This window comes from Pongo pygmaeus, chromosome 8, assembly GCF_028885625.2.
Source record: "Pongo pygmaeus isolate AG05252 chromosome 8, NHGRI_mPonPyg2-v2.0_pri, whole genome shotgun sequence".
In the NCBI taxonomy this organism is placed as follows: domain Eukaryota; kingdom Metazoa; phylum Chordata; class Mammalia; order Primates; family Hominidae; genus Pongo; species Pongo pygmaeus.
The window spans coordinates 227,609-246,447 of record NC_072381.2 but is presented as its reverse complement, the minus strand read 5'-3'; the positions used below and the strand labels follow the sequence as shown (position 1 = coordinate 246,447).

The following is an 18,839-nucleotide window of genomic DNA, read 5'->3' as shown; positions in this document are numbered from 1 at the left end:
TTTAAAACTTGTGATCCTTAAACAGAGAAAAATGCCACCTGAAACATTTGTAGGGGATGAGTCTTTTCCAGTTTTTAAAGACATACTGGAATAATATGTCACCTCTGTATTACCTTGACTTATTTGTCTTTTGTGACTTAATTTGATCCTTTTATTTCAAAGTGGGATGTACACCAAAGTTTGTTAATGATATAAAGAATAGTAATATGAAATGTTAATATTATAAAGCAATTGTAAAAATCCAAGACAAAACTCTTTGGAGGGATTTCAGTGGAGCAGTATTCCATTTCAGCGGGCCAAGTATGGAAAAGAAAACACGTGGCTCACTGTGATTTTCCCATTTACTCACTTTCTCTGTAACTCACTTACTGTAAAAGCACATCATACAAAATTTAAAGCCCTAGATTCTATTTCCTAATGATAATTTTAGTCCAAATATGAAAACTGCATTTATCTGAATTTAAATAGGGGCAATAACATGAATCCACAACTCCTCTAAGTTATGAAATCAAAATTCATTTATGTAAGAAACATGCACATATTAAAGAGGAGGAAATAGGGGCCTACTTTCAAACCATGTCTGCAAATTCTTAACCTAAAAAGTGCCAATTGTTTTAGGAAAAAAATCTACACTTTGTTTTGCTATAGAGTTTTTAAAAAAGCTATTCTGCTGACTTTTTTATGAGGCATTAGAGCAAAAGCAACACTATCAGATATTATAGCCACTAATCTGTGCAGGGCAGTGTTTGCTATAGAATCTGCTGTGTATACTAGGGAGAGGAAGGGTGGGGAGTCAAGTAGTTATATGCTTCTTTAAGAACTCTCCAAGTCACAACTCTGGTGTAATGGGGAGACAAATGCCAGGCACTCTCAAGAGATCAGTATTTTATACCTAAAGATGCTTTCTTGGAGTGGTATAGGCATGTAGAACATGAATGTTCTAAAACTGCACTATCTAACATGGTAGCCACAAGCCCCATGTGGCAAATTGAAATCCAGTTCTTCAGTCTACAAGTCACATTCAAGGGCTCCACAGACACACAAGGTCAGTGGCTCACACTGCACAGCACAGAGACCCTTTCCACCACCAAAGAAGCTCTCGAACAGCCCTGCTCTACAAGGCAGTGTGCCAGCCCAGCAGGCTGGCTGCCCAGGGGCTTCTTATGACAGACTGCCTTGCCCATGAATTACAGTATCATGATTTTCACCAGTAGGCTTGCAAGTCAGCAAGCATGGGGCACACGGACACATACACACGTCCAAGCACACGTCTGTCTCTAACCATGCCTTCAAAGTATAAAATGACTTTGTAATTTGGGAACTATATATATGAAAATGAAGCAAAATTAAAATGAGACAGCCGGTATGGTGGCACATGCCTCTAATCCCAGCACTTTGGGAGGCCAAGGCAGGAGGGTCACTTGAACTCTGGAATTCAAGATCAGCCAGGGCAATACAGCAAGACCCTGTCACCAGAAAAAAATTTAAAAATGAGCCACAGATACTGGTGTGCACCTATAGTCCTAGCTACTCAGAAGCTGAGGCAGGAGGAGGCTGGCTTGAGCCCAGGAGGTTGAGGCTGCAGTGAGCCATGATTGTGCCACTGCACTCCAGCCTGGGTGACAGAACAAGATCCTGCCTAAAAACAAACACACAAAAAACAAAAAAAAAAACCCAAAAAACAACAACAAAAAATTCATCTTATCAAATAGGCAACAAAAAATTGACAAATAGTTTCATGTGCTGTTGATGTACATGGGTATAATATTCTGAAGAACAAGTCTGATTTTTATCAAAAATTTAAACGTGTACACTATCCTTTAAACCTAAAAATCCCATGTTAATAAACTTATCCTACCAAAGGTGTTCAGACAGAATTACATAAATGTATATAATTTTCTATCTTAAAAAAATGCAATGGACTATATTGTGTTTTAAAAGTATATCTTTTTTGTAAACAAAATCTTAAAAGCACTTTTCACAAAAGAGTATGATTTTCTCATTTTTTTTCCTGGAAAATTCATGGCTATTTCAGGAAAATAAAATTCAAATAAAACAAAATATAAACTTCAGTTTCATGCAGAAATAAATGATAATGAGAAGACTCCTCCTCAGAAGTTGGAAATGTGGCATGATTTCCAGGATAGCATTTGCATGTCACCTTTGACCGGTGTTTCCATACCAAACAGCGGAAATGATGAACACCTGCTACATGGGGAACTGGTCACATAAGTTACAGCATGCCCTCTCAAATCATAACAGGTGCCAAAAAAAGGTCATTCTGGGATACTGTCGAGTACATACACACTAGCCACATCCAGTAATTAATGTAAAGTCATGTGGACACAGATACAAACAAAATGACACACACACCAACACAGGAAGAAGTCTGTGAGAATATTACCTACTATGGAATATGGTTTCTGGGAATTTTGTTTTTCTTATCCTATTCTATATTATTTGAATTTTTTATAGCAAATTTTAGAATCTCTTTTCTAAAACTTAATGAGAGAGATCTCAGTAAAAGTGTGAAACTGGACAGTATTTAAATCTTTCTCAAAGCAAAATCTAATCTGATATTAATAAGCTACTTTTCAATAATAATCTACTGTGTCCATAAAGCAAAAGTTTATTTTTTAGAAAGGCAGACATTCCGAAGAACTATTCTCAGGGTTATAAGATTCTAGAGATTATGAAAAGTCACAAAATTATTTTTGAGAAAAATGCCTATTACTGTCCTGTTAAAATATTTCAGAAATAGATACATAACATAAAGCTGCTTGAGCTGAATTAAATCTGTTAACACAGGTGACAGCTAGGAGACAGAACACCTGTTCTCAGTGACTTTTTCAACACTGTAAGGGAGAGAAAGGAATGTAGAGTGAATAGTATTCCAATCACTGCAAACTCTTAGAAAAGGGCTTCTTTTCATTGGCAGTTTTAGGTAGTAATGGTTAGCTTCCATTTATTATTTTTACCGTATGGAAATTTGGGTATGGCACCTTATCTTCAACATTCTTTATCAACATATCTAATTAATCCATATTTTTCCAAACATTTAAAAAAAAAAAACAGAGTAGAAAGTTATTCTGATTCGGAACCACAGTTCTTGAGTTTCTGTCTATAGACTCTAGGTTCTCTTAGTCCATGATTACTTAAATCTGGTCACTCTCCTAAAAAACGGCTTTACTCAAAGTTTTGACACTATATTTAAAATTTAAAATAAATCAACCAATAACTTCACCTTAAAGATATGAAAAACTCCATTACAATTTCAAGATTATTATTACCCTTCTCAAAGGAAAAGAATTGTTAGCACTTATCTTTTTCTTGAATACCATAAAACAACAGAATGGATCTAAAAGGAGTAACTATTTCTTTGGAAAATTTAAAGCTCAAGATAAAACTCTCCATCCTCACCCTAGAAAACAGGGTTTTTGAGCCTTAGCAGGGAGTAGCTCACATACCATAAAATGAATGAAAAATTCAAATTTTTATTGACAGCATCATTTCAGTAAGCACAATTATATAGCAGTATAAACATATCTAGATTGACAAAGGCAAAAAGAAAGGAAAAGAGAAGAAAAGAACAGAATAGGGTAATTATGTTTCTGTGTGAGCCAATAACAGTGTAAAAATTTTTTAAATTTCATCTATTCAGTAAAGAGTAGAGGAAACACAGGCCGGGCATGATGGCTCACAACAGTAATCTCAGCACTTTGGGAGGGCCAGGTGGGTGGATCACTTGAGGTCAGGAGTTCAAGACCAACCAGCCTGGCCAAACCAACATGACAAAACCCTGTCTCTACTAAAAATACAAAAATTAGCCAGGTGTGGTGGCACGCACCTGTAATCCCAGCTACTCGGGAGGCTGAGGCAGAAGAATCGCTTGAACCCAGGAAGTGGAGGTTGCAGTGAGCCGAGATCACGCCACTGCACTCCAGCCTGGATGACAGAGAGAGACTCCGTCTCAAAAAAAAAAAAAAAAAAAAAAAAGAGTAAAGGAAACACAAAATGGAATCAGACAACTTGATAGTGAATTCTGACGGAAGAAGTATTAAACATTTTCTTCAAGGGTATAATAATTGTTCAATTCCCATTCTTACCATAAGAAATACAAAATATCTACAAAGAAGCTTAACCTGTCCTCAGAAGTCCCAGTATTTTCGTTTGTTATTTACTATGAAAATAAGAATTAAATATTAAATACAAAAGAGCAATGGCTGTAGAGATACAGACATACCCAGAGCTGTATTTCCTCCTTCCTGCATCCATATTAGGATCCCCATGTGACCAGTAACATTGCCTCTTTTTTTTTTTGATCTCACTAATTTTTTACTTCCCCTAGGGTAAACTTCTACCAGAAAATGGAAGATGTATATTTGCTTTTAAAATGTACAATCGAAATCCACAAGAGAATAAAATATGAATATTAATACAGCTCCTTTGCTCAAAATTGTGAAACTCAGAGCACCACTTACACTAATTTCTTACAGACATTCTTGTAGACCTCAAAGAGGAGGTCTACATATTGAAAACTGATACTGATTTACTCAGACTTAGGGAACTGACATGACTTATTTGGCACCCAGGTGTTTGAGTGGCAAGTCATCATTAAACATTTTTTAAAATGCTAACCCAACTGCCTGTTGCATGCCTAATGAATACGTATAACATATATGGCAAGGTTAAGTACACTTAGGCAATACAAAGCCAGTTAGAAGACTAGAACATATACTGTAGTTTGCTTATGATGCTAAGAGGAAATTTTTGACTGATGCCAGAGAGGGAAAAAATTATGAAAAAATGATTTTGAAAAAGAAATACTTAAATTATGCAAGTTATTATAAGGCATATTAACAAACTGGAAATCACAAGTAATCTCAACAACGTGCATGGTTCCAAATAAGTATTTTAATAGTTAAGTATAAAATAATAGAGGTTGCAATCAAATAATTCCTTATTACCATCAATGCCATATGTAATAAGTCACCACATATCACTCGTATACACACACATACCACATTCTGCAACTAACAATCACAGTATGTTTATTCCTTAGTGGGATCAATGAATAAAAGTAATTGTGGAAAGTACCTATTTTACATATGGGGCAATTTCATTTTACTTTAAAAAAATAATTAGAATTCTTTATACACAATGTCTCATCCCTCCACCCTCCAAATAAAATATAAGCAAAAAAAAAAAAAAAAAAAAAACAAACTCATGATATGACAAAAATAAAGGCAACATTACATGGATATAAAATGGGAAATAGATACAGAATGCCCCCAACAACATGCCTTTTGCTAACTGTTTCCTGAATACCATATATTGTACAGTTTATTACAAAGTAGTTATTGAACAGATGTTAGTAGGTTTCGTAATTTCTGATGTCCAAAGGCCATCCATTAAAGTAGTCACATAAGCCAGAGGCAGGTAAGGGAAGGGAAGAGGATATATTTTTACGTGATTAAAACTTTCTAAAATCCACACCCTGAAATACGGTATATGCGTTCTGTGATGTCCATTTATGAGTATCATCATTTCATTAGATAACCCCCACCCTCCAGTCCTTTATCCGTTCACCTGGCAAGACCACCTGGGATATCTTTTTGAAGCTATTATGAATTAATTCCAACCCTCTAACCAGCACAGGAAAGCTCATAGGTACTCACCCTGCAAACTGGGCACTGCCAGGGACTACTGCTGTCTCTAAGCCTGAACTCATCAGACAAACACTTGGAATGATACACACGAAAACACAGGTCACATATCAACACCTCTCCAGGCAAATGGCATTCAAAACAATACCAGTCATGATTTTCTGTTTCCCAGTCCTACAAAAAATACAAAATAGTTTTGTATGACATTTTGTCAACATCTGCAATGACTAAGAACAAAATTGAAACTAATGTCCATCAGAAGTTAGGCATCATAAACAATTTAAAGACATTTACTGTGTTAAAACAAGAGGGAAAATACCTAGAAAGTTGCTGCTTTAAATTTTAAAATCTTTCCTAAACAGTGGTAATATTCAGAAATATCTTAAGATAATCTGATAGCAAAACCAGTCCAAAATGAAGTACGTCTAAAGCCAACTCCAGTTCTAATGTTATCTTTCATTTTGAAATATAATCTAAGGAATAATTTCTTTAGTAAACTGAGAACCCCAAACCAACCTATAGCTTCGTATTTCAAATAAACAAACCTTTGTTTTGTTCTGCTTTAAATATATGTATATAACAGTCCTTGACACACTGTGGGAACAGAGAGAATAGTAACAAGTGGTGATGCTCACTATTCTTATCTTCTCATCTGTGGCACTGGATGTTTTATTGAAAATAACCATTAATCAGAATGTCCATGTTCTGATAGGATGTCAGATTTTCAGAGCTGTTGAATTTGGAAAAATAAATTGAAATTGTGAAACTAAAGGTTTAATCACATTATCCAAAGGAGATTACCACAGAAAACAAAAAAGGAAGTAGGCTTATTTCCTGACTGGGGCTATTCCTAGAAATAAAAGAACACAACTGCAGGTACACAGGCATTCTTCAACATGTTCTTATTTTTGACACCTTTTTTTTTTTGGTACAGCTAATACCCTTTAAATATACAAAACAAGAGTGTTAGAAGTTCTCTTAATTTAGAATTCATTATTTATAAATATTACTCTTAGCTTTTCTTAAAATATATTTATGCTAAGAGTGATGGGTTAATTCTCAACTTTATTTGTAGATGTAGTAACCAAATGAACAAGGGTAAAGTCCACAGTTAGTATAAACAGGGCCACTTCCAGTAGGGACCCTGACATTCCAAATTTGGGTTCCACCGTCAATTTTATTTCTATAAATTGTTATCTATACGGTTTCCAAGGTGGAACAGCTTTACTGTTTTCTCTGATGTCAATACTCCCCCAATAAATGGGCTTTCATGTAGCACTCACTCCATAAGCAGCAACTTCTTTGGAAACTAGGTTCAAACGTGTTACTGCTTGACCATATCTGAGTGCCAGATATGAAGGACTACCCAGTCCTTCAAAAGAGAAGAGGTACATGAATGTTCAAAAATTCATGTCTTCCAACCCACATCCAGAGTCATGGCTAGAGTGCGGCAGTAAATCCTGCAAAAATGTAAACTTTCTGGTTTGCTTTTTATTAAGAAATCGGCAGTCTGTGTTGACCAAAGTAATAAAGAAAAAGACAATGACCATTTTTAGTTATTTGCTACAGATGTATACACTCTGCAAACTTCCTTTGGTAGGGTAATTTCGGTTGGGCTGGAATCTTAAAATACTGATTTTAACATAAAACCCTGATTGCACATGGCACAAAATAATGTATTCCACAAAGTTGGGCACACTGGCATCACACAGACCACAATATATGTGTGTGGCGCTTGGCTGTATTAAAACAGTCATCCTTGGTGTATCCATTTGAGATGGGCTCATATGTAAGCTGCATTTTAGCTATTTCAATTTATCAATTATTATATTTTAAAAATCATTGACAAATTAGGTTTTGGTGGAAATAAGATATCTTATTCTATTTTTAATTAACAGTACTCTTTCCAAATTTAAGACAAAATATTTCAGGATATTTTCTTCATACTCATAGCTGTTTTAAAAACATCTTAAGGGATTTTGGTGGCTTATATTTGACTCAATATTAAAAAGAGAAATTGCCATCATTCATCACTTGAATTTTTTACATTAATTCATCTTCATGTGCTGGGCAAAATATTATAGTAGTTACTAGGTTAATTAACAAAAGGAAGCAAGAGTATAACTCCTGTGCATACCTCTGGCCTCTCCACATTACCTTTACCTCTTTGCATCCCTACCCTTTCCCCATCCACCCATGAAATGAAGATAAAAATGGATCTTTCTTTGATAGGGTGTTTAATTCCTGACCTAGCTTTTCATAACCAATTATAGAAATGAAAGTATAACTCAAATGAAGTAAAAGAGAAACATCTGGACACGTTTATATGATGGCATATAACCAACTCTATTCTCAGACACAAAGTATGGGCTGGGGAAGCAGTGCTGTCGATTGTTTTAATCATGGCAATAGCTGTTCAGAATATGCAAAACATGCAAAAGTCAAGTCCAAAGTTACTAGACTCTGAATCCAGGAAACATTTTCCTGAGGGATGAATCATACAGGCATGTTTATTATAGGACAGGTTGCCTACAATTTGTCTTTTGGTAAATAGAAATCCTTTACATAATGCTTTTGACTAGCACTCAAACATGTATGTCAAAGAACCTAAGTTTGCATTTTCACTGGATTCCCCCAGATGTCATCAGCTACTCTAGAGGTAGCCTGAGTAACAGCATATGTGAAATGCCAATTCAAAACATGAAAGCTTTTAAATAGCAAACCTACTAGCACGAAATTCGCGTAAAGATAGTATGGTTTTAACAAACAAATCTAGCAAGAGTTAACTAAGCTAGCCTAAGGTAAAAGAGAAATATAATACAAAAAATAAAGCAGAATTATAGTAAAATAACATAGTGCAAAATTAGTTCACCTTGTTTGGGGCTGCTGTCCTGGAGAAAGGCTGCATACTGTAGGCCTTTCAAAATAAAAACAAAATAATCTTGGTCTCGCTACTTAACTTTGCCAAATATCAGGCAATACACAGGGCTAAAGGGATTTCACACAGGGCCAAACTGTTTATTATTTCCTATATGACTTATACTGTTTTACAGATGATATTAACTGGTAATCTATCAATGTGCTAATCAATAACGAAAAGACAGAAGCATGCAAACGTAAGAGTCATTACTAGTTGTAGAGGAAACTTTTCAACTAACAAACACAAAAGCTACAAATGGACATAGAGAAAATCTCCCCCCAATGTACCATGAAAACTATAATGATATTAGAAAAATATTTTGCTAATAAATAAATTCAGTGCCATTATAAACTTGCACAAGACATGACTGTATGTCTTACTGATTTAAAACTGGTTCACACTGGATTCTCTAAAAATCGGAAATGATGAATGTGAGTGTGGTCAACTCAATACCTCACCATAACATGAAATTTATACAGGCTGTCCTCAGAATCTAGTAGAAAAATCCACCTCTAGCAGCAGCCTATTGATCTAAGTCTCTGTCATTCATATAGCATTCGGTTAAGACTCTAGCACTCGACTGGTTCAAATCCTGGCCCTGGCATTCGCAGCTGTATAATCTTGGGCAGAATGCTGAGCTTCTCTATATAATTTTCTACCTATATAATGAACAAAATGATAGTACCCAGTCTACACGGTTTTTCTATGAATCAAATTAGTTAATACGCAGACAGTCCTTACAGGAGTGCCTGGCACAATGTGAGCACCCAGGAAGTGTTATTATTGTTATCTACTCAGTGCACAGAACAGGAACTGACCAAGTCACAAAATGATATAACATGCTTATAATTATATATGTGTGCACATTTCTTTGCTAGGCATTTTAAATTCATTATCACATCTGTATTTCACAACAATTTTTTTTTTTTTGAGACAGAATCTCGCCAGGCTGGAGTGCAATGGCGAAATCTCAGCTCACTGCAACCTCCACCTCCCAGGTTCCAGCAATTCTTGCGCCTCGGCCTCCCGAGTAGCTGGAATTACAGGCGTGCACCACCATACCCAGCTAATTTTTTGTGTTTTTAGTAGAGACAGGATTTCGCCATGTTACCCAGGCTGATCTCAAACTCCTCAGCTTGGGCAATCTGCCCAAAGTGCTAGGATTACAGGTGTGAGCTACTGCACCCAGCCCACAATGCTTCTATATGCTAGATAGAGCAAGAAATATTAACTCTGATCTAGAGACCAAACCGAAGCACAGAAAGAGAGTTGCTCAGTCAAGTCAGAAGGGAGATATGTGGAAGAACTGTTCGAATAAAGTGTTCTAAAGTATAATCTGCCCTCATCAATAATCCAAAAGCAATTTTTAATTTACTCTTTCTACTTAATGAGCAGATAAATATTACACAACCAAGTATGTGTGTTTGAGATAGCATTTTAATATAGATGCAATGTAAAAATAATTCTCTACAATTCTAGGTTTAGCTTAATTAACAAATTCTGTTAATCATTAGGAGATAATAATCTGATGGTTACATATTTCCAGTAATTTTAAATATTACTTATATTTAAAATAAAAATATTACAACATTGCTCAGTGCAACAGAATTCAGACAGAAGGAAAAAGAAAAAAAGAAACATATACACACACAATCATAATAAACTTAAAAGAGTATATAACAAGACAGCATGACCCAAAAAAATCCTACTGAATAAGAAGGAAATTATTTTACCAAAGCAAGAATAATTTCTAAGTATATTATAGTTTACATGCACACAGAACCACAGTATAAATGATTTCTAATAATCACCAATACTTTACCTGGCAAATGATTATATTTTTGTAACTAAGATAGGGCATGGACATTTGGAAGAAATATGTGGTTCTGCAGTAAGTAACATAAATAGAGTAAGTTATATTTCACACCCCATAAACATATACACCTATCCATAAAAATTAAAAATTAACAAAAGGTATATTTCATATTAAATAAATCAACAGTATCCAAGGGGCATCAAATTTTGCACTAAGGGCACTTAAAACATATGATTGATTAATTTATGACAACTATTGTAACTATAATTTTATCAAGACAAAGACCTAAAACTTTAAAAAGAAATTCTTACTGTAATATGCCATATATATACAAAAGGGTTGTGGGGGTTGGGGGAGTCAGACTCAATTTGAATTTAGCCTCACTTAGTATTTTTCTCAAGAACAACGCAAGGGAGCCCCTGCTTGCCATGGCTGCTTATGGTGGTAGTTCTGAAGAATAAAGCCATAAATTCCAATCCTATCTCTTATCTAAAAGATGTGAGCTAAGCTAAATTTCAAGAGAAATAATAACCCAAAATTTTTTTTAGACTGGGCATTTTGAGGTGGGAGGAACAGATGATGACAGAAAAGAAGTGTCTGTCTTGCCCCTCTTTAAGATTTAAGTTTGTTTATCCCCAATGGGTTAATCTCTTTAAGAAGACAGAAAATATATATTTTCATTAATTATGCTTTTTTAATGTGTGTCAAAAGCCTTAAATGAGAAAAAGCAAAAGATACAGAATTCTACTTTTTCATTTGAAAAGATACAGGCATGGTGGCTCATGCAATTCCAGCACTTTGGGTCACTGAGGCAGGAGGATCACTTGAAGCCAGGAGTTCAAGACCACCCTAGGCCACATAGCAAGACCCCGTCTCTACAAAAAATGAAAAAATTAGCTGGGTGTGGTAGTGCATGCCTGTAGTCCCAGCTACTTCAGAAGCTGAGGCAGGAGGATTGCTTGAGGCCAGGAGGCCAAGGCTGTAGTGAACCATGATTGCGCCACTGTACTCCAGCCTGGGTGACAAAGGGAGACCCTGTCTCAAAAAAAAAAAGAAAGAAAAAAGATGCCCCCTAGGCCTATTTAAAAGTAGTATAAGATCATGTGCGCAGTTGCTCTTGAGTCACAAGCAGCAAAACATACTGGTTGAAGGACTTTAACCAAAAGTATCAACTGTGGTTCCTAAACTCATACATTACTTTTGTCCTGGCATTAACTATGACAAGGAAATGAGGCTGTAGGTAAGTAAAGGGAGAAGTAGTTTTACAGCAAACATCACTTTTTAATATTTCAAGTCATCCTCAACACTCTTGACTAAATTATTAAATGTGAGATCAAAAGTATCTGTCAAATAATATTCTAGCTTTGTGCCGAGGGCTGTAAATAAAGTTGGAAGTCACCAAATTAACACTAACCGCCTCAATTGCAAATGACATATTTGATATGCTTTATCTGTAAATGATCCATAATTTAAGGTGACCTGCCTTACTGTATTACATTAAAGACTTTGGTAAGACCTTCTCACCTTTAGTGAGTATCTTATTGCTTAAGAGTATAACTCGTAAGATATTAACTTATATTTATCACAGAGAGCTACTAAATACCAAATGTAACTTAGCCCAGCAAATGGTAAAATTCTGTCCAAGAAATACACTTCTCACATTTTAAGAATAAAGGTGGTGAAATACTGTGAAGAAATAAGGGTTTAGTGCAGCCATCCACGTGTCTTGCTCTAGAGCAAGCAGATGAAGCAACGTATGAGCCTACAAGGACATAGAGCATTTCTTTTAAAAAATCAAAAGAAAAAAAGTCTTGAAATAACAAAACATTGAATGACCAGATAGCACAAAATTTCACTCGGTGGCCTGGTCTTGCGGTCTTTTTCCAATATAATTTTAAAAGCTTATGAAAATACCTTTAAATGAATTATGTGGACCCTATGAGTAAATGGTAATGACAGACCAATCTGGAAGTGTGAGATGACCATAGAAAATTTACAAGAGTGTAGAAACTAGTTGGCACACACACTTTTTTATGCATTTACTTTCTTAAGAGACAAGTCTTGCTATGCTGCCCAGGCTAGACTCAAACTCCTGGGCTCAAGCAATCCTCCTGCCACAGCCTCCCAAGTAGCTGGGACTACAGGTGTGTGCCATCACACCTGGCTCCTCAGTACGTATACTTCTGTTTGCTTGACTACTATTTGAGCAAACCATTTAAAATTGGGAGTGGCCTTATTTTAAATAACTACTTTTTTCATTCTACCATTTCATATGGTCATATTTAAAACATTACCACAAAGATGCTTATTTATTACCTAATTTTACCACAGTTTCTCCAAATGAATGATCACTCATGTGATCATTAGGGCTGCAAACGGTGGCTGAGATCAGCATCCCAAAATGCCTAAAATAACTGCAGTCTAGAAAAAGGAATCTCAGCACCATGAGGTCACTATCTTGGCCTTAAAATATATAGGGTTCCACTTGGATTATTTATAACTATATCCTGACATATTATAGTTAGGCTTTTGTTACATGATTGCTAGATTTAACAAAAGTAATCTTGTTCAATATATGCATATTTCTCAATTGCTTCAAATTTTTAAAAATAAGCATTGAAAAAAGTAGCAGAGGTGAAATAAAAATGTAACACCAACAAACTCTGACTTTTAAATTCCATCAATAATAGGCAGCATAGAGAAAACTACACTTTTGTCTACTTTCTCTTTATCAACAGAATTGTGGAATTGAAGACAAGAGTCCAGACTCTTTGCTGATACAAAGTATCTCAGGAGATATAACTTGCGGCACTTATCAAGATAAATACACCTTTTCCCCACCTGAGTTTACAGCAACTTTTAGAGATAACAGAAGGAAAAAAAAGGGCTTTACCACCCATTTAAAAAATAACAGAACTGCCGAAGTAAAGAATATTTGTAACTTTGACTTAAATGTTTAAAAATAGATAACCAAAAACATCCTATGCCTTCCCTTCCGAAGGCCATATACATCTACTTGTCATGTTCCTTTCTTGATGGATAAATTACAACATACATCTTTCAGTTTAAAAAGTCAAGTTTTTAGAGACATCAAAGTGATTCATCCTATATACAAGGTGGTAAAACTATAAAGCATGGGCCCCAGACTCAAATGCTGGCATGCAGGACAATCATTAGCCCACAGAACACCATGTGCAAACTAGAAAAGATGGCCCTTCCATAAGATACTCTTGTTGTTGTATGTTCATTTATTAGAATGAATGCACTGGTGACTGTTGAATAAATAGGCAAATATACAATGTCTGTGATGTGGATGGGGCTTCCTAAATTGTACAGTTCACATCTGGCATCCCCATATGCAACGGCCTCCACGCACTGGCCATACATTAAAAAAAGTACACAAAGCTGGTCAGTACGAGATGTATGTGCTGTGCCCAGTGGGAAACAATTATATGTCCTCCTCCTAGAGTGTTATCAGGGCATGAAAACTGTGGCACATAGACAGCCGCTGAGTAGCCAGGTGGGACCCCAGCCAAGGTAACAAAATACACATATAATCTGTCTCATTATTTTAGAGTTACACTTTAAATAAAGATCCAGTGTTCTAATGGAAAACCTCTTTACAAGTCTTGTGTTTGAGAATACAGGTTGAAAAGTAAAAAGACCCTGATTAGAATTTTTGCTTGTGTAATTAGTAAGAAACTAATGTGCTTTTACTATATTATATACAGGCATTTTTTGTTATAAGCATATTTATTCATTGGTCAAAAACTTGCTTTTGAGTACCTGGTTATATACTTTATGTAGATAATCTCATTTAATCTTTCAAACAATCAAATGAAATAGATATTACTATGCCCATATGACAGCTGAGGGCTGAGGATCAGAGGCTAAGAAATTTCCTCAAGGTTGCATAACTAAATAAAGGCTTGAATTGGATCTGAAACCCTTGTTTATTTGTGACATATGAGATCTTACCTCTTTCTAATAAACTACATTACCTCTGAATTTTAAATATTTACATATTTTATAAACCAGGCAGAATTTTGATATATTCAGTTGTGCTTATATTATACAGCCATATTTAGAATAAAAATGTTTGCAAGAAAGAACCAATCAGAATTAAACCTGTATACTATATGTTTGGTTTACATATAATATTTCATCTAGACAGAAGAAAAAAGGATGATTCTATAAATATATGCAAGAACAACATATAAAAATAAAAATTAGAACATAGGACCCAATACAGTGGTAAAAATATAATGTGCTCATTAACGACTTATTGAATTAAACTAAACAAAAAAAATTCAACTTGAGGAGGAAGAAAGCATATGGAAAAGTACCAATCTAAACAGTAAAGAGAAATAAAATCGCTTTTATGAAAAAATGTACACATGATCCACAAACCAAAATCCTATAGATTAAGTTGCACTTACTGTTAGTTCATTACTATACAAATCTTGGATATTATCAGTATAGTCTTCTATACTATCTATAAATTCCTAAGTGTTTTAAGATTAGAAATTTTACATTATCTGGATTATTCTGAGTATATAATAAGGTAACAACAATTAATGGCCCTCCTTTAAATACCTGAGGCAATAGATTGATACCACTTGACATTACTTTTATTATGTCTTGGCACCCTAAGTTTCCTCACTGGCAGCAAAGCTTTACTTTTCTGTAAGGCAACTCAATAGAAAAATTCTTCTTATATAAAGATTTCCACTTAACTTTTCAAGAATACTTCCAGTGCACAAATGAAATTACACCAGTGAAAGTAAAGATTTTTTCTTCCATGTTTTCTGTTGCTGGAAAATGTGAATGTTCTTTCCTGAAGCTTTGAAGGTGCAGATTAAATTGACAAAAACAAAGTTAAAAAAGTGAACAGCTTTTCTAAGTTTATACCTTATCACAGCTGTTGCTATAAACCACCTCTCCACAGGCACTTGCTAGTTAGTTTACTGCTCTCAGCCTTCACAGGTTAGTATGTTTGCTGGCTCATCTGCTGTAGAGCCAGAAAAGAAAATAAACTCAAACTTTTTGGAAAACTTTTCCACAAAGAACCAATTATAAGATTCTATGTCATTTTTATAATTTTAGATTTTAGAGAATTTATGATAAAACACTCTCAAAGTATTCAATTACTAAATCTATCCCTTTCACAAACTGAATCTATAGAAAGAGATAGATTTTTGAAAGGGATATGTCTATCTATATCTATAGATAGATTTTTTTTTTCTTTTTAAGAGACTTTTTTCTTTTTCTTTTTTTCTTTTTTTTTCTTTTTGCTCTGTCGCCCAGGCTACAGTACAGTAGGGGCATGACCATAGCTCATTGCAGCCCTAAACTCCTGGGCTCAAGTGATCCTCCTACCTCAGCCTCCTGGGTATCTGGTACTACAGGCATGTGCCACCTCACCCAGCTAATTTTTTATTTTTTTGTAGAGATGGGGTTGTGTATTTTACTTTTTTTGTAGAGATGGGGGCTATGTTGCCCAGGCTAGTGTTGAACTCCTGGGCTCAAGTGATCCTCCTGCTTTAGCCTTCCAAAGTGCTAGGACTACAGGCATGAGCCACCACACCTGGCCACATCTGTTATATTTGAAACCTATCATCTTAAATGATGTTCCCTTGTAAAAATTAAGACATTTTTAATCAAGGTATTAGAAATAGCAAAATAAAATAAGGTAGGAAGATAGAAATATTACACATGAAATCAATCTTTACGTTAAGAAAAAAATGTACTTCGATATGTGCCTCTGAGTTTAAAGGTACATAATGAAAGGAAATAGAAGAAGATTAAAATATCAACATTTAAAAGAGGAGTCAAAGTGAGAACTAGGTAAAAATGTAAAGAGAATTAATGTTCTGTCTTTCCTATTTGATTTCTGTTCCAGTATACAAAACCTGCAATTGTCATTAGTCAACATAGGCACTGGCCAGGGGAACTAAACGTTTGGAACCTTTGTACTCTGCCACAAAATTTCTACTGAAGCCTGCCTTTGGGCTGTGATACCATCCTACCTGAACTGAGACTGTTTCCCTAGGAAGACGGTTCATCCCCTTCTACCTGTCTAGATGGTATCAACATTATCTGGCATGGAAACATTTTTTGCTAATATTTATCGAGGAAAACACTTAGGAATGCCATGAAGCGTGGGTACATCAAAAGAGCTTTGGTTTGCTTTCTTTTTTAGATTCAAGGTAATATACAGAGAAACAGGATCTTTGTAAAAGTGAGTCATCTCCTAAATAATTAGTAAGGAAAGTATCCATACTACCAATGTAGAGCCTTAATGTTGATAAAAATGTGAAAATGAAATATTAAACTTCTGAAAATGATCTTCTATAGGTTGTATCTAAATAATGTTTAAAAGCTAAAAGTTCACATCTCTATGTTTATCAAATAAAATGTACTTACAATCTCATCTCCTGGCAACCAATATCCTTCTTGTTCAATACCAGCTTTTGAACCTTTGCAGCCCACTGTTAGAGTTTCGACAATAAGACCATCTTTCACAGCTAAGCTCAGCTGACGGGTGGTCTCTTTAGGATGCATACCGTGGACTCGAGACATATACCTGAACACACAGGAAAAACAAATTTAAAAATCTTTCAGTACTGAAAACTAAAAATGAATGAAAATAAGAAAATGGAGGTAATTTCTTTCATTATGACTTCTATTTATGAGAGTCCTGTTGAGATAAAGAACAAGATAAAGAACGAACACAATAAATAGAAAAGAAAGGAAAAGTCTTCAATATGCAACTCTTCCAATTATCATGCTATTTTAAACTCAAATTCTCTTCTGTAATGATTAGACCAAGATATGTTCAAAATAGTCCCAAATCAGCAAATATAAATCACTTAAGAGATTGTAGTCAAACATCCCATTTAGTTTTAGCCTCTGGAGCAATTACCACTAACTTCTACTCTACAGATTCTACATTTAGAATTTTATAATCCCCAACCATAGGACTTTAGAATTACAAACATATTTTGTAATACTTTTACCTAAAACTTAGGAAATGACATCAGAGAACATTTAGAAATTACATGAGTGCTTGTCAACATATAAGGAAAGCATGGACGCATGTTGTGATCAGTCAGGCAAAAACGTGATTTTCAGTGAAATATACTTTGAGTCACCGAAGCACGCAAACATTCCCTGATTTACAGTTACAAGGTATTTTTTTAAAACAAAAAAGTGAAATATATCCAACACACCCTGGATCACTGAGAATAATATTGCAGATTCCCTTGTATTCACCAACTACATTCAACTCATGTTAATATTTGGCATATTTGCTTTGTATCTTTTTTGTTTAATAAAGAAATAAATGTTATAAAGTTGGATTTGTGCCATTTTCCACTCTCCTCCAAATAAACCTCAACACTGATCTCTCTCTCTCTATACACACACAAACACACACACACATATATCAATGTCAATGTATCCACCTGTATCTCCAGTTAACCACTAAACTTCAAAGAGATCTTTGGATATCCAGATAAAAAACATAGTGTGAGCTAAATCAGACTGGCTTCAGACTTCTCCAGAGAAACATTCCATGCTAGAAGTCAGGGGAGTAATGCCTCGTAAGTCCTCAAGGAAATAAAGGTGACAAAACTAGCGTGTTTGGACTAGCTCCCACCTTCTTCCTTCTCCACCTCGTTGTTACAGACGTTGTCACTGTCAGGGCTAACGTTCTGTTCTCTGATCATAATTCCCACCTCTCTTTCTGTCTTAGTCCTTCTATTAACTGCATTGACAGAACAAGCAGTGTTGAAGGGGAAAATGTGCTAATGTCCTCGACGCTCACAGTGCAGAGTCATGAACAACTATCTCAGGGACTGAGTGCGCTATCCGAATATATAAACATCACCCTTAAAACAAGAAACATTTCTAAGCTATCTGAAGAAACTCAAAGAAAATGTGTTACGTAGTGATAAAACAAAGTGATAAAAACAGAAGGCATAGTACGTATGAGAAGACCAAAACCAGACATGTTTGTCTTTTTAGTAAATACAAATGGGCTAAACTCAACAATTTAAAAACAGTGACTCAGAAAGACTGAAAACAAATAGGAAAAGGCATATCATAAAAATGCTACCTAAATGAAGCAGGGGTCAAGATGGAAATGTATAGGATTTGGAAAACAAGGCAAAAATCATTCTTAAAAAAGACAGAGCATAGTTCTAATGCAAACAACTATAGGAAATAAAAGAAATATTGACAGAAATATAAAATTATGAGATTTTAATTCAATTCTCTCAGTTCACAAACAAGTCAACTGGACAAAAAACTATGGCTATAGAAGACATAACTATTGATTATTATTTTTGAGCTATTGATTTATTATTATTTTTGAGATGGAATCTCACTCTGTTGCCCAGGCTGGCGCACAGTGGCATGATCTCGGCTCACTGCA

The 18,839-nt window shown here is 35.1% G+C and overlaps 1 protein-coding gene across 28 annotated transcripts in view; it reads right to left on the bottom strand.

Annotated features, from left to right (window-relative positions):
- ZMYND11 (zinc finger MYND-type containing 11) overlaps positions 1 to 18,839 on the bottom strand; it is a 114,938-nt gene that overhangs the window by 28,042 nt on the left and 68,057 nt on the right. For 11 of the 28 annotated variants that reach the window (XM_054437206.2, XM_054437208.2, XM_054437209.2 and 8 more), the window contains 2 exons: positions 16,829 to 16,988; positions 5,679 to 5,840 (listed from right to left, as the gene is read on the bottom strand). In XM_054437206.2, the coding sequence (XP_054293181.1) occupies positions 5,679 to 5,840; positions 16,829 to 16,988 (322 nt within the window). Of the gene's footprint in view, positions 1 to 5,678; positions 5,841 to 8,538; positions 8,584 to 16,828; positions 16,989 to 18,839 lie in introns of all 28 variants that reach the window. The other 17 variants (XM_054437217.2, XM_054437219.2, XM_063669487.1 and 14 more) reach the window with 2 other exon arrangements.